The sequence below is a fragment of the Pleurodeles waltl genome, chromosome 12 (genome assembly GCF_031143425.1).
Source record: "Pleurodeles waltl isolate 20211129_DDA chromosome 12, aPleWal1.hap1.20221129, whole genome shotgun sequence".
Classification (NCBI taxonomy): Eukaryota; Metazoa; Chordata; class Amphibia; order Caudata; family Salamandridae; genus Pleurodeles; species Pleurodeles waltl.
Genome location: NC_090451.1, coordinates 220,786,048 through 220,802,492, shown reverse-complemented (window position 1 = coordinate 220,802,492; position 16,445 = coordinate 220,786,048). Strand labels below are relative to the sequence as shown.

General features: G+C 44.0%; 1 protein-coding gene across 1 annotated transcript in view; it reads right to left on the bottom strand.

Moving 5' to 3' along the window:
* SNTB2 (syntrophin beta 2) overlaps positions 1–16,123 on the bottom strand; it is a 370,606-nt gene extending 354,483 nt beyond the window's left edge. The window contains exon 1 of the mRNA XM_069218297.1: positions 15,584–16,123. Within this exon, the coding sequence (XP_069074398.1) occupies positions 15,584–16,034 (451 nt within the window). The 5' untranslated portion in view covers positions 16,035–16,123. The remainder of the gene's footprint in view (positions 1–15,583) is intronic.
* Between the last annotated feature and the right edge of the window lie 322 nt (positions 16,124–16,445).

Below are 16,445 nucleotides of genomic sequence, written 5' to 3'. Positions count from 1 at the left end.
GAAAATGGACATAACTTGTATCATCAAGATTGGGGGTGAGGGGGGAAGACTTGTTGACAGTTTGAATATTGTTATGCAAAATTCAGGAGAGAAAGAGAGAGAGAGAGAGAGAGAGAGAGAAGAAGAAAAAAACATTTTACAAAAATAATGGAGCCCAGGTTTTCCCACTTGGGTAGATCTCTGCACCGGAAAGTGAGGATGAGAAACTAGGATAGGTCTATCAGCTAGAGAGCAAGTAGAATCTGTCAGAGTTGACATTTCATTAATTTTCATTTTGGGGTACTCTGAAAGCAGGAGTCTCTTGAACATACTGGCAAAGTTATTGAGGGTATGATCTTGACCTGCCACTTGCTTTCCTTATGATTTTAGATAGAGAATAGAGTATTTTTAATAGCATGAATATAGTAGGAGGCAAGGCAGGCCACAGGAATGGCAGGCAAATGGGTTTAATATTTAACAGTAGTATACACTGCCCCATCAGACATCTTCCCCTAGAGGGGGAGATAATGATGCTTCCAGTTGTAATATAAATGAGCCTGGAATTACAATACTTACCTACTTTTGCCTATTACCCCTTCTGTGGTATAGGTCATCAACCAGGACTCTCCAGCCATCTATCCTGGGTTTTTCCTTCAACCTCACTCCAGATGCAACGTATCTCCTTTCAGTCAGCCTTGAGTCCTCGGTGCCAGGTGTTTCTTGGCCTTCCTCTTTTTCTTTTCCTTTGAGGGTTCCAGGTCAGGGTTGCCTGGTGGTGTTTAATGCACGCTTGCGGAGGGTGTGCCCTACCCTGCACCAGCACCTTTTAATGAATTCTTCATGAGCAGAGAGTTGTGAAGTCTACTGCCATAGGTCATTGTTGCTTATGGTGTTTGGTCAGCAGATTTCAATGATTTTCCTCAGGCAGGTGTTGATGAAAAGTGTTGACTGTGATGGTGGTGGTCACTGTTGTAAATTCAAGTTTCTGCTCCATACAGAACGACTGATTTAAGTTGGAATCAAAAAATGTATCTTGGTTTGCAACAAAAAGTCCGTGGAGTTCAAAATCTTTTTTACCTGAAAGAAGGCAGCCCTTATTTTGCCGATTCTTGCCTGGACATCGGCGTTTGTGCCACCCGGCTTGTCTATGACATTGCCCAGGTAGGTGAAGACCTCAACCTCCTCCAGTGCATCGTCTGCAAGAGTGATTGCAGTTGTGCCGGCCATGTTATCCTACAGGATCTTGGTATTTCCCCTGTGCATGATAGGGCCAAGTTGTGCTGATGTGGCTGCCACAGTCAGTCTTCTCTTGCATCTGAAGATGTGTATGGGAGAGTAGGGCCATGTCATCTGCAAAATCCAGGTCACTGAGTTGCGTCCAAGGTACCCACTGGATCTCATTTCTTCTCCTTGTTGTGTATGTCATCATGATCCAGTCTAGGGCTAGCAGGAAGAGAAAAGGCAGGAGCAAACAACCCTGGCGGACTCCAGTCATGCCACCTTTACAAGTGATCGTATGAACTCAATCTGTCGATGCATTTGAACCCATGTAGTTTTAAGGATCATTAAGATTCAGCCAAAGAGCTTGATAAAGAAATATCAGGCATGGTGTATTCAATGTCAAGTTCTTCCATTTAAAAGTGGGGAGAAGAAGCAGGGATCCCTTGATCATTTGGAACTAACGATTGTCCGTCCCACACTGCCAGTTTAGAAGAGGTATGTTGATTTAAGTTTGGAGACTGGGGGAAGACAGTACGTATGTACATCTGGACGGAACAATTCAGTCTGATGTGTGTGTGTTTTTTTTTTTTTTTAAAGACAATCAATGCTTTTAATGGAAGAGTTGTTCCTGACTCACCCGAAGTTTTATTAAGGAGAGACATAATAAATGAGAATACTTAAGGATCTTCTTGTAAAGTAGTTAGCTATTGATTTCTATTTTTTCCCCCTGATAAACAGTATGGGAGTGGAGATCTAATAAAGCATCAGTTATTGGTGCAGATTTACATTGTATGTGCGCTGTAGGGGGTTGATGTATGATCTTTTCCTTAACAGGAGTTTCTAAGGAGAGGTATTCTGAGGCTTTGCACCCGACAAAATTTAAAATCTTTTTTGTCCTGCTGCCTTTTCCCTCTCACTCTTCCTCTCGCTGTCAAAGCTGTCCGTTTCGTCCCACCTTCTCTCCTGTAGTCAGTGTTGCCCAACAGCATTAAGAAAAAAAAAAAACGCTATGATACAGCCAGTGTTGGTTTCATCACAGTGCTTTTTTAAAATAACTTTTATCCATGCTGCACATCAACCGCGCTGCTCCACACCATAGCTAAAAGATATTGGCAAAAACAATAGCTCTTGCATGGGCGAGACATATTGGCTTGCCAATGCTTGTTACTAAATGCATGCATGACTGACGACCTCATAGTTAATTGTAAAACTATGAATGTCCCTATAGCCAACAATTGTTGCACTGCAAACTCAGCAGAAAATATTTAAGTATTCATCAGTACAGGTTTCAGGCCTACCTGAACTAAACATAAGGCGCACAGGCACATTCCACACATCCCTCGCACGCTACGCTTAATAGAAAACTCACATACCAGTCTGTGTGGGGCCCAATCGAGGGGTCGGGAAATCAATATGAACCGCGGACTGAGCTGGGAAGGAAGGAAGGAAGGAAAGAAGGAAAAGAAAAAGAAAGTCGGACACAAGATCGGACACTGCGGGGCGGGAAACAGCCAGAGCACAGAAATATGATCAGCCTTCAAGTGTAATCCAGGATACTAACCCAGATTAGAAACTAAATGAGTGACTGGTAACTAGTTATCGCTCTAGATTAGAACATTTACTTACATTTATAAGAACAAGAGGTGCAGTGAGTGATAAGCACTTCACTTTGCAAGGGATATATAGGATTACCTGTTATAGAGCTGATATTTTTGAAAGAAATTCTTAAGAGCACATTCACCCTCAAACTCTTTGGGCAGACCCATCAGTGCAGACTGCACATAAAACTTTTTGCCTGCTAGTAAAGGTTAAGGGGAAAAAGTGTAATCACATTAATAATGGCAAGAAGCAAAATGCGTTGTTCGGTTCTCTTCTAAAGAAACGGGCTTATTTCTTGGAAACTATTCAACAGGAGAGGGAGGCCAGTGAAATGATTTCTGCATTTCGTGCCCTACACTGTACCAAAACCAATGCCCCGCTCTTCAAATATATACTGTTTATTAAGAATTCTCACGGCCCCAAAGGATTAAAAAAAAAAAAAAAAAAAAAAATGAATTTAAAAAAAAAAAAAAAAAAAAAAAAAAAAAAAAAAGGTAAAGGTTGCTGCAAAAGGCTGCCTTTAGGCGCCCACGGACAGATGGCAGCCCATAAAATGTCTACAGAAAGAAAACACGTGTGAGTAATGACCACGCCTAGATTTAAGTCCCGAAGGTCAACTTCCAGTTCCGGGCTCCAATTCCGCCATATGGCCCATACTTCCCGAATGGTGTACAATTCTGTAGGCATTTAACACGGCAAGGGACACGTTACTATTAACATAAAAATGGGAAAGAAAAAACAGATTTTGCATTAAGTGAACGTCGAATGCTGCTGGCCTTAAAACAAAAAAATAATAATAATAAAAAAATAACAGCTTACAGCAGTCTCTTCCGGACAACTCCTAAAATCTCACTGCTGGAGGAGTGAGTAGGCACTCTTCCACAAAAGCACAGAACGTGAAACTGCTCGGAAATCTGCCAGGTCTGCGCTACTGTGCATCCTTTCTCCCCAGTCCAAGACCACGTTTAAGTCTCAGGTTTGAACGGGATATGCCCAAGCGGATTGTTTCTCCACTCTACCTTTCCTGCTAAAATCAGTAGGGACCACCACCTAATTCTTGACTGCACATGATGGGCATCCAATGACATCCCGTTATGGCTCTATCATTAATGAACTTCACACGGTCATAGGTGCATGTGGTGAGCATCTGTGGGCACAGTACCGCCACAGATAGGACACGGATGTTGAAGGAATAGAGCTGGCAACAGAGGCAGCATGGACAATACACAATGAACAGCCTCGAGCACAGCCACGACATAGGTACATCAGATAAATCAATGAAGAGTCTGGAGCAAAATTGCGTCTTGGACAATGCATGCTGAATGTCCTAGAGCACGGACATGATGAGCGTCCACATCACGGATAGACAATAAATAGTAAATAAACATCAAATAACAGATACAAGGCTTGGAAAAAGAAAAAAAACACAATGAGCACCCGGTGAGCGCGACCACATCATGGACAGGAAGTGGAATCAACAGTGCAGGGTCATGGAAAACACACAATGAACCTCTACAAGCTAACAGCCACACCTCAACCAGTGCATGGCATCAAACAGATGCTGGTCTTTGACAACATCCCACGAACAAAAGGAGCTGGGTTTCTCACAATATATCCTAATACATCAAGGGCAGGAAGTCACCATCACAAGACATGATGAAAGAGGAACAAAAAAGCGAAACCCGGTCATGACCATAACACAAATAATGTAGAGCAGTGTACAATAATGGGCAGGAAGAGGACATTAACATTACCACAAACAGTACTGATACATAAAACTACATTAGAAAACAAGAGTCCTATCATGCACAATTCATGAGATGCTTTGGTGAGCATATTCAACAATGGGATGCACATTATAAAGTCCAATGAGCATAACCTGCTCCAATAGGGTAACTTAAGTGTGGATACTATACAAACGACATTACTAACTCAGATCGCTGGTGGGCACGGTGTGAAACATGCATTAATAAGAAAAGGCCAGCCACTGTCAATAGCGATAAACAACTTTGAGTAGAACCTTGTGATGGACACCAGTCAGCAGAGCTACACACAATACATGCCTCACTGAGCAGACACATACCATGGACAGCGAATATAGATTTATGAGCAACAGAAGTTTGCAACAACAGCAACAACAATCACCAATGAACAGAGTTCACAGTTGACAGCATTTATTGGTCATCTGTGAGTAAATCCAGGATATAAAAAGCCAGTGGTAAACAATGGAGAAGACCTAAAATGTGGTTAGATTGTTGATGATGAAGCTGGAAAGAACTCCGAAGAAATTAATTCTCTTAAAATTGAATTGACACATTACAATTGCTCATCCTTCCTTTACAAAACACAGATTCATACCTCAAAAGGATATTGGGAAAACAAAGATGGATCAGTCTTTATGATTAATTATTACAGCTCGAATCTCACACCATATTACTCCATGAGAAATACTCTGCCCAAAGCACATCAACAAATACAGCTCTGTGTTTCATGAATATATATATATATATATATATATATATATATATACACACATACACATACATACATACACACACACACATATACATACACACCCTATTCCAACAATACCTTTCCTTTGCCCAGAAAGAAGACTCACACTCCAATGTTGTTGCTCATAAGTGATATTTACTCCACTAGACAATACATTGACATCAGAGCTTTAATGATGCACATATGATCTACTTTCCTCAAGGAAGTAACTGCTGTTGGTTTACATTCCTCAGGGAAGTAACTGCTGATGGTTTATGTTACAAAGAACAGCACATATGCACATTTGAGAACTCAGACCCTACAAATGAATCAACCAAACACTTCATCTGCCAGGAAACAGACAATGTCTACTGCTGTAGGAGATGCAGAAGCAAACCCATAAATCCTTCTGGCCACCCCTCTCAGACACCAAATTATCTACCCCTGCACAATAAAACAAGAAATTTCCACTAAACCTAGACATAGATGAGAAGGCATTCAGTAGAAGGCATGTCCAAAAATCAGTCGCAATTTCAGCATGTAGAAAGTTATCCAGACTTCTGAAAGCGCAATGAGATCTCTTAAATGGATAACTGTGTCCACAGTCTTATGCAAAGTTCACTAATGTCATAATTTGTGCCACCTCTATGAACATTCACAAGAGGAGAATTCAACCTCTCAGTATATTATGATAATCTAAGGGAACCACCAAGCTATGGAAAATAGTTGTGAGCAGACCTCACCCCTCGTGTTACATCACAAGATATCAATGAGCAGAGACTGCCCCTGAACATAAATCACTGTCATTTAAACAATGGAGCTTGAAATGCATAGTAAAAATTAATAAACAGGACTCACAACAAATAGATATTAATAAGCCAAATACTTTCAGCACATCATACTTGCCAGTGCTACACTGTGCCTAGCGCAAGATGGTAAATAGTTTGAGCCCTAAATCACAATGCATCAATAAATATAAAATGAAAAAATTAACTGAGATCTACATGCTAATTTTTCATAAGCAGAGACTTTATGGCTCTCAGATAACCACCTTCCACAAAGATGATGATGGACAGTGTATTCTTAGTTGGCCAGTATACCTAATGATTTGGACTCTGGGGTTAGGCATTACAGTTTGTTCCTGGATTCCAGTGTCTCACCTCGGCTACAGTGAACAATTTAACTGAAATAAATAAAGATTAGATCCACATTAAAAGATTGGACACCACAAGATGTTTCTCTTTGGCTTTCTCTCCAACTATGCATAAGTCCCCCTTCAAGGGGTGGCTTAGACCAGACTGCATTGCAGGAGTTCAGACTGAATGAGCTTCGCTGGATGGTAGATATCAAACCCACAAGGCAAACCGGATAACTCAGTCATGTGCAACAGTGGATTGGGAGAACTGAAGATGTGATGCACTGCCTTCTGTTTAGCCTTTCACTTTGTGGGGATTAAAAGGCAACACTTAAGACCCCATCAAAATAGACTAGATGAAAAGCGTTCTCTAGTCTAAGGAAGGGGAAAGAGGTGGAGGTTGTGTGCTGCGGGAAAAATGTGTACGTAACAAGGAGTTTCTGCTAAGTCAACTTTTTGATGGTACGATTTTAGTGGAAGTTGATAGTGTTAGTGTGTATTTTAATTGAGTGATGTGATTTTACTAGTAAGCTCTGCCTTCTGCCGGAGCCCATGCCATCCAAGATATAAGGTCGAAATATAGTTTTTTTAGGGTGCCAACTGACAGAAGATCTTTTAGACGGATCCAAGTTTCTCATAACCAGAAAAAGGCATACGACTGCTTCAAGATCATGTTCTTACATTCTAGAGATAACATCCCTTCTTGACCACCATGGTTACAACTGATTACTCATGGTTTGTTTCTGGTCTTGCACAGTCACCACTCTTCATCACACCAGCTTTCAGGATCTCTTCCTTAAAAAATAGCACGAATCCCTCACACTTACACCCACCCAAACTAATGAACCAGCACCAAGTCACATACCCTGGCCTTTATCACCATCTTCCTAACTGACCACTGTATCCTCACTTTCCACCTACCTAGTTGGTTCACTTCCTTGTTCTTATCCGTAAAGGTCACTTACATAGCCAACCGTCCCCATTTGTCTCTAGAACCCCCACCTCAATGCAATACAGTCTATGTTAACTGTTTTATGTTGTAATAGTACACACAAGGTAGCATGCAAAATATGAAGCTGACACTAATGGGATGTACAGGTTATTTGAGGTTCTACTGTTGGCAAAGTAGCGTGCCAGGGTTAATTTACCTAAAAATATTTGACAAATACATCTGACTTCAACAGCGGCAATTGGAAGCAGCTGGCATTTACTCTGGCGCAATTTACTCTTGATTCAAAGAGCCTTACAAAGGTGTAAAGACACATAGGGCCCGATTTAGAGTTTGGCAGAGAAAATACTCCATCCCAACTGTCTGCCAAACTTTCAAAACATTTATAGGAACCACAGTGACAGCGGTTCATGGAAATGCAAGAGATGTCTGTGGGGACATTTCTAAATTTGGAGGGCAGAGTATCTGCACCATGATGGAAGTAAAGTACTCCGCCACTGTGAAAGTACTTAATCTGCAAAAATCTAAACCAGGTGCATAATATTTAGGCAGCTCATTCAAGAGTAAATTAACTTAAGATACACCAGCCAACATTTCCAGGAGTGGGATGTATTGGTCACAAATATCCTGTGTAAACATGATGAATACAAAAACAGTCACAAACACATAGGTGTCTGTGAGCTTTCCATTCTTTGATCCTGGTTTCTTCCAACAAAGTTATGTTTGCATACGTTGGCAGGTTGTGTGAATTAAGCAGATCTGTATAACTTACACTTGTTTATTCAGGAACACTAAATGTGCTGACAATCTGAATTTAACATACATGTGCAAAGCCAGTAGATTTAATATCATAGAATGCAGATGCTGATAAATCAGGGGGTTATACCTGGCATCTTTTGGCAAGTTTCCCCTGCCTCTTGGCCTTCTGTTTTTACACTGGACTCTTTTTGCTGGTTTATTGTCCCTCCACACTTTACCACTGCTGATCAGAGCTAAAGTGCAAGTGTTCCCTATGTAAATTGTATTGGGGATTTGTTTATCAATGATTGGCATATCTGATTTACTCATAAGTCCCTAATAAAGTGCACTGTGTGTCAAAGGGCCTGTAAATCAAATGCTACTAGTGGGCCTGTAGCACTGATTGTGCCACCCACGCGTGGTCCTGTGAACATGTCTTAGACCTGCCAATGCAGTGTCTGTGTGCAGTTTTAAACTGCCAATTCAACGTGGCAAGGGTGCCAGGCCCAAACCTTTGCTTTTACTAGATGTAAGGCACCTCTAAGGTAGGCCCTAGGTAGCCCAACGGGCAGGCTGCAGTGTATGTTAAAGATAGGACTTGTACTGATGTGTTTTACATATCCTAACAGTGAAATACTGCCAAATTTGGTTTTCACTGTTGCTCGGTCTCTCTCTCGCTCGGTCTCTCTCTCTCTCATAGGTTCACATGGGGACTGCCTTTAAATATCTTTTAAAGCACAGTTTTCCATTGTGGGGCAAATAGAGATATGGAGTTAGGATCTCTGAACTCACAATTTAAAAATACACCTTTAGGTAAAGTTGTTTTTAGATTGTCAGTTTGAAAATTGCATTTTCTTGCTAAACCGTTCTGTGCCTCTGCCTACTTGTATATTCCACATCTGAGTCAGACTGACAGTTGGGCTGCTGTGAATTTTCTCTAGACAGTGACACAAAGGGAGCTGGGGTGTAGCCTCCATATCCCGATGAGTCTCCAGGGCTAGAGTGGCGAGGGAGGAGCTGACACACCTGAAAGGGCTGTGCTTGTTTTCACACAATGCAGTCTCCAACCACCTTCTGTGTGTCCGGGGTCAGGTCTGGGCAAGGCAGGATCTTGTCAACAACAGAGACTTTTCTTTGAAGTTTGCGTACTTCAACAGCAGAAATGGGTATAAGTAGTGGACCCAAAACCCCAGACTTTCAGAACACTTCTGGATCAAGAGGAACCTCTGCCAAGGAGAAGAGCTGGAGGAGGAGAACTGACTCTTTGCTGTGTGTGCCTTGCTAGGTCGGCCTGCAGTTGCTGCTTCTGCCTTAAAGAGGGAAAGGACTGGACTTTGTTGTGAATCCTGCTTGTGAAGTTTCTTCAAGGGCTTGGAGTCAATCAAAGCATTTATAAAGCGCACTACTCATCTGGGAGGATCTCAAGGCGCTGATTGGGGTGGGGGGGGGGGGGGGTAGGAGCTGCTACTGATCAAACAGCCAGGTCTTGAGGGGGTCTCCTGTAGGTAAGTAGGTCCTGGGTCTGTCGTAGGTGGGTGGGAAGAGTGTTCCACGTCTTGGCGGCGAGGTGGGAGAACGATCTGCCGCCAGCAGTCATTCTGTGGATGCGTGGGACGGTGGCAAGGGCAAGGTCAGCGGAGCGAAGCCGTCAGGTCGGGGTGTAGAAGGAGAGCCGTCTGTTGAGGTACTATGGTCCGGTGTTGTGTAGTGCCTTGTGAGCATGGATGAGGAGTTTGAACGTGATTCTCTTGTTGACGGGGAGCCAGTGCAGGTCTGTCAGGAGGGCTGTGACGGGTGGTGTCCAGGATGAGGCGTGCGGAGGTGTTCTGTATGCGTTGCAGTCTTTTCAGGAGCTTGGCCGTGGTTCCTGTGTAGAAAGTTTTGCCGTACTCCAGTTTGCTGCTTACGAGGGCTTGGGTGACTGTTCTTCTGGTTTCAGTGGGGATCCATTTGTAGATCTTCCGAAGCATGCGGAGGGTGTTGAAGCAGGAGGAAGAGATGGTGCGGACTTGCTGGGTCATTGATCGCGATAAGTCCAGGATGGATCCCAGGTTGCGTGGTCGTGGGTGTTGGTGCAGTTCCCAGTGTGGCACGCCACCAGGAGTTGTCCCACGCGGAGGATGATGACCTCAGTTTTGTCAGAATTCAGTTTCAGGCAGCTGTTCTTCATCCATTCGGTGATGGCCTTCATAGAGGCTGGTTTCGGCGGTGGCGGGGTCCTTGGTGAGGGAGAGGATCAGCTGAGTGTCATTGGATTATGAGACAATGGTGAGGTTGTGAGATGTTTGCAAGCGGCGCCATGCAGACGTAAAAGAGGGTTGGACTGAGGGACGATCCCTGGGGTACGCCGCAGACAATTTTGGTGGCTTCAGAGCGGAATGGAGGGAGGCGGACTGAGTTCTGCCATTGAGGAAGGAGGTGATCCGGTCCAGGACTCTTTCACGTATCCCTGCGTTGTTGAGGCATGTGTGTGTAGGGTATGGTGGCAGATGGTGTCGAACGTGGCCAAGAGGTCCAGGAGGATGAGGGCTGCGGTTTCACCATTGTCAAGTATGATCCGGATTTTGTCGGTGGCAGCAACGAGGGCTGTTTCGGTGCTGTGGTAGCTGCGGAATCTGGATTGGGGCAGGTCCAGAGTGTTGGTCTCCCTGAGGAAACAGGTCGGTTGTTTGTTGACAATTTTCTCAATTACTTTTGCCGGGAAGGGGAACAGGGAGATGGGCAGGAAGTTCTTGAGGTCCTCTGGGTCCGCCTTGTAGAGCTTGCCTCCTGTTCAAAGCCTCAGGGATATCAAAGACTTTAGCTTCATCTGCCTACAGCACCTGTTGGCCCGCCATTCTGCATTGGCTTGCTCGCACTGCAGCCTTGGCATCCCCGACAATGCTCCACACTGACACCAACTCCGCTGCCTGCACCGTGGCCTGAGGACACCGCTCATGAGGTACCCAGCACACCAATGCCATCTCCTCCAGCATCATCAACGGACACCCCTGTCTACACCGCGACCGTTGGGCGCCTCACGAAGCCTGACCCGCACCACACTGTTGCCTTGGTCCTACCGACGGCATCGCTTCAGCAACAACGCCGATGTCTGCACCACAACCTGGGGACACTGCATGTCGCACCGCCCCACTTCACATTGCAGCCCTGGTCTCACCCAGCCACAGCCTGCACTGTGACCACTGCATGTTGCACCGTCCCACTTCGCACTTCAGCCCAGACGCCATCGCTCCGGACTTCGTCATTAGACCGGAGTTCAATCTGCAATACGTGTGACTTCAAGGGCCCGACGACCCATGCACTGATGCCGCATTCCATATCCCATTGTGTGGATCATGACGCCCTACATTTCCAAGGTACTGTTTGCGGGTCTTCCAGACATAGTAGCTGGCCCGCGACCAACCCGAACTATTGAATTTGTTGTTTATGAAGCCATGATAGCCCCAGACGGAGCTATCGACTTCAAGGAACTGTATTTTTAAGTTAATTCTTGCTAAAGTCATATATTTATTATTGTATGTTGGATTTCTCTCATTCTGGTCTTATGTTATACAGATAAATATTGCCTATTTGTCTAAAACTGATGTGGTATCCTTTTGTAGTGTTTTCACTGTATTACTGTGTGCTATGTGCAAATGCTTTACACATTGCTTCTGACATAAGCTTGACTGCTCGTGCCAAACTACCAAGGGGTCATATGAGCTGGGTATCTCCCTTTTCCTGACCAGAGTGAGGGTTGGACAGGGTGCAAACCGACTGTCAACTACGGATCCCATTTCTAATGCAGGGTTTATGATTTTTTTAATGAAAGAAGTCTGCTTAATAATGTGGAAAGCGTTGTACCAACTTGGCAGAATTTAACATGAGCACGATTATTAACGTTTTTTATTTTGTTTTTGGGGGGGGGGGGGGAATATTAGTTGCTGAAGGGCATTCTGAGCTATTACCATCAGCTTTAACAGACATTCCTGACCACCAGAAAACACAAAAAGAACATACTGCTAATAAACAACAAGCATTTGCAATGCAAAGGGTCTCACATTTGCTTGAGTTAGAGCTATTGACGATGTAAATTCATAACTGGACTTTTCTTGCCACATAAATTGGTCTACCTACCTCATAATTTGGTCTTTTCCTGACACATAATTCCAGTGGCCCTGCATTAACAAAAGCACTTTAATGTACCTGCTTTCTCTATATGCAGCAAAAAATAAAAATTTTGTCATTTAGTATTCTAATTTAAATCTGCCACGCTTAGTCCAATAGAATACCGCTTTCACAACCTCACCATCAGAGTTGCAGGCTGGCTAACACAATTCTCTAACAACAACAACAAAAAAAGACAAGACAGCCACAGAGGAGAAATAAACTAGAAAAGTCACCCAAACATACCAAGAGTGTTCAAACAGTCATAGTGTAATAAAGATGTTAAGTTGGCCTGAATCATGGTCATAATTGCAATAACGAGAGATTAATAAAACAAACAATTATCATAAACACCCAATAAAAACCTTTTTCAGACAAACTTTTTACATTAGACTGTAGTTACAAATTAAGTACTGCAAGCTAAAGGAGTTAAAAGTAGCTGTGCATATATTTTAAATGCCCAAGATGGTTCTAGAATAATGGTGCCTCAGAATTCCCATTGAACTGCAACAGCTGCGCATTGCAAAGGAAAGCTTTAGGCACTGGCACATGATTATTTACAAATTAGGCACTGCAAGAGTGAGCTAAAGTAGTTAAAAGTGGTTGTACATATATTAAAAATGCCAGAGATTACTTTTGAATAACGCTGCCTTAGTTTTCACATTGAACTGCAGCAGCTGTGTGTTGCAAAGGAAAACTTAAGGCACCTGCAAGTAATTATTTACAAATTAAGCACTGCAAGAGTGATCTAAAGGTGTTAGTGGCTGTACATATATTACAAGTAATTAAATTTAAAAAAAGTGAGGGTGGGTGGCTGATCCATGACGAACGAAAGAAAGGCATGGCCGCCATACATAAATATAACATGTTGCGTGCTGCGATGCAACAAACAAACAAAAAAAGTTCACCCCAACAACAAACAAAGAATGCAAGCTGAAGGAAACTGTAGTTGAGTGGTGCTCCATTGCAAAAAACAGAAGTGACGTATGGCTGCAAGATCAACCCAGGAGGCAGCAAAGAAGAGCGACACTGGACTAAGCCAATGGTAAGCAGCAGGCAGGATCAAAGTTCTTTATTCAATACAACAGGTCTCCCAGACAGTGCATGTGTGCTGTCTAGGCTCGACCTAAAAACAGCATGAGTAAGCATATGCAGTGTGGGATAGGGAACACCTCAGCATTTTCAAAACTGTTTGTAGGTAGAGAGAAGTGATTTCCCAGAAGGAGAATACTTTCTCAAAAGGGCTAGGTTTCTTTTTTAATGAAAAGTGCAAAAAGCACCGAGCAGCAGATCCAGAAACTGGACAGTCTGGTTGCTGGTGGCTTATGTATGCAAATATACAAATATCAGACATCCGAGTTTAAGAACCAGGGATTTTGGTGAACCCCTCCAGTGGGGAATCCCACATGAAACAAAAAGGTTGCCTGTCTGCATTAAGGTAATAGCCGTTTTACACGGTCTAAACACCTACATTTTTGCTGGTTCATCGCACTTTAAACAACAGGTGTCTGCTTCAGCCAATTTGTTAGTGTACATTTATGCAAGTGCAGGGGCATGGCAAGCTGCATCAATTATGGAGGGATTAAAAATATATTTACCTGGGGAAAAAAAAAAAAAAAAATATATATATATATATATATATATATATATATAGATATATATACACACACATACATACACACACACAGATATATAGTTGGTCAATGCCCAGTTTTAAACACGTTTTCATATTCAATTCCTTATAAACCACCTCTATTACTTTACTGGGCCCAGGGATATGTCATTTGATGTTTGTCACAAATTTAAAACGTTCTGAGAAAAACAAAAACATTCAAAAAAAGGAAAAACACTGGACCTATAGATCTCCTTTGATGTGTTTCTTCTGCTGCACATCAGATTATTCAATTGATGGATGGAGAAATGGAAAACGGCACCCCGAGTATCAAAACGAATGCATTTTCACACTGACAAATCAAGCTCACAGATTTTTCACAACACACTGTTTCAGTAGTACTTGAATGGGATACTTTCGGGAAAAGTTTGAAAGTGAAACATTTATAAAACACAATGGGACAATCGCACAGTTGAAAAATTGGGAGGTTGTTAATCATACGATGGGGGATAATCGAGCTAAACACCTAAACTAATTTGAAAAACAAAAAACTTTAGCAGTTAGAGAATTATAAGGCATATCAATGAGGGTGTCCAACCCAGGGGGCGGGAGAGGTGCAAAACCAGCTCATAATGACAGAAAAAAATACTGCCTAAAGAGTCCTTTACCTTGCCCTTTTGACTGATGGGCCTGTCATCGGAATCTCTCCATCTCAGCTGTTCTTCAGTCCACGTGTTGCCACCCAGCATGACAGCACTTCCCCATACAGGAGGCAATCCTTTAAGTGCAAGGCCTCTGGGCAGTTACGCATAAAAGAATACAGGCTACCACGTAACCGAGTGCTTCTGGTAAGACACTTTTAGGGGTAATATGAATAATTTGTTTTATGCAGCTTCTCTCCCAATGTTGTCATTCCTTTGATCAAAACTAAGTGCACCTGTCCTTGGCATGATGTCAAAAAAACACTATAGTAGGAATTTGTTTTTATTGGGTGGGGAGAGGTGGGCGTGTTAAGAATAGCTATATTAAAGATTAGAGACGTTATGGTGAGAAAGTAATCATTGCAATAAATTAACCTGAAAGTAGATTTCATCCTAAAATATGTAACGGCTCCAATACTCCAAAATGAGTGACACAAATAGTTAATAACAGGCGTTGAATACTTCTGAAGACAAAGTAATGACTCTGAATACATATTAATATTTAGCACAGAGTAAATGAGGCTTCGAGCACAGGAAAAAGTTAAACGAGTGTTACTGGTACAAACAAGAATTCAAATTAAGCCTGGAGATAAAGTCACGAGGTTTAACGACCAAGCAAGAACCACCAGAAAAAGTTCAAGAAACGTTAACACAAACTACGGTTTAAAAATAGCTGCTTAAGACCATGTAGACATCGGCAATGACAAGACATGGCTAGACAGACCCCTTCCAAACTTCAGCGAAGCGCTGGCCACGCTGAACAGCTGTCAGGTAAACATGCAACAGCTTTCGTCACCCGCCCTGACCTTCAAACCCTACACCCCACGAACCGCTAGCCTGCAGCCGCCCCAAGGACGGCGAGTCCCCTCGGTCTACAGAGGACAGTCTGTTTCTACCTCAAGTCCTTCGCCTTCCAGGCCACCGCCTTCTATGTCCCTCAAATTCGTAATCTGGGGCCGGCTCCCACTTTCGTGCACTCGGGCTATCCAGCGGCGCCCCGCTCCTCTTACCTTCCAGGGTCACTTCCTTCCCGGCCCGCTTGAGCGCTTGCACGGCTTGGTCATGGGTGGCCTCGCGCAGGTCGCAGCCGTTAACCGACAGGATGGCATCGCCCACACGCAGCGCGCGGCTCTGCTCCGCCGCCAGCCCCGGGAAGATTTTGGAAATCAGGATAGGCATACGGTTCTCGCGTCCGCCCTTGATGCTGATGCCCAGGCCGCCGGCCTCCTGCTTCAGGACGCGCACGGTACGAACGGGAGAGTTGTCCGCCCCCCGGCCGGGGCTCCCGGGGGCGCCCACGGGACTCCCTTCCGTGCCATTGGGCAGCGCCTGCCCCTCGGAGCCCGGCTCGGCGGAGAGTGCGAGGGTGTCCCCGCTCAGCTCAGCCAGCACTCTCACCCAGCGCTCCCGCAGAAGCAGCTCCAGGAGGCCCTGCTTGGAGGCACGGGTCCACACGGCCATGGCCAGCGGCTCAGGGTCTGACTCCCGCCAGAGCTGAGCGCTCCGCCTCCCGCCTGCAGCTCCCACAGAGCCGCTCTGGCACCGCCGCGGAGACACGCGGAAACCAGCAGAACCCCGCCCTCCCACCACGTTTATTATTCATAAGAGTGTATTTCTGTATTTATTATTCATAGAAGGGTGTATCTGCTTTACAGCAGCCATAGTGCACGAATGGGCCTGCAAAGCGTTCGTCTAGTCCGCCCCTTAATTATCAATATTCATGAGGGGGGTGGACGTCCGTCAAGCATCTCCTTTTCCACTAGAGCGGTATAATTCTGTACCGCCTTATCATCAATATTCATGAAGAGGTGGAGCCACTGTCTCAGTGACAAGTAACCCGCCCCCTGCATGAACACAAAGAAAGGACGAACT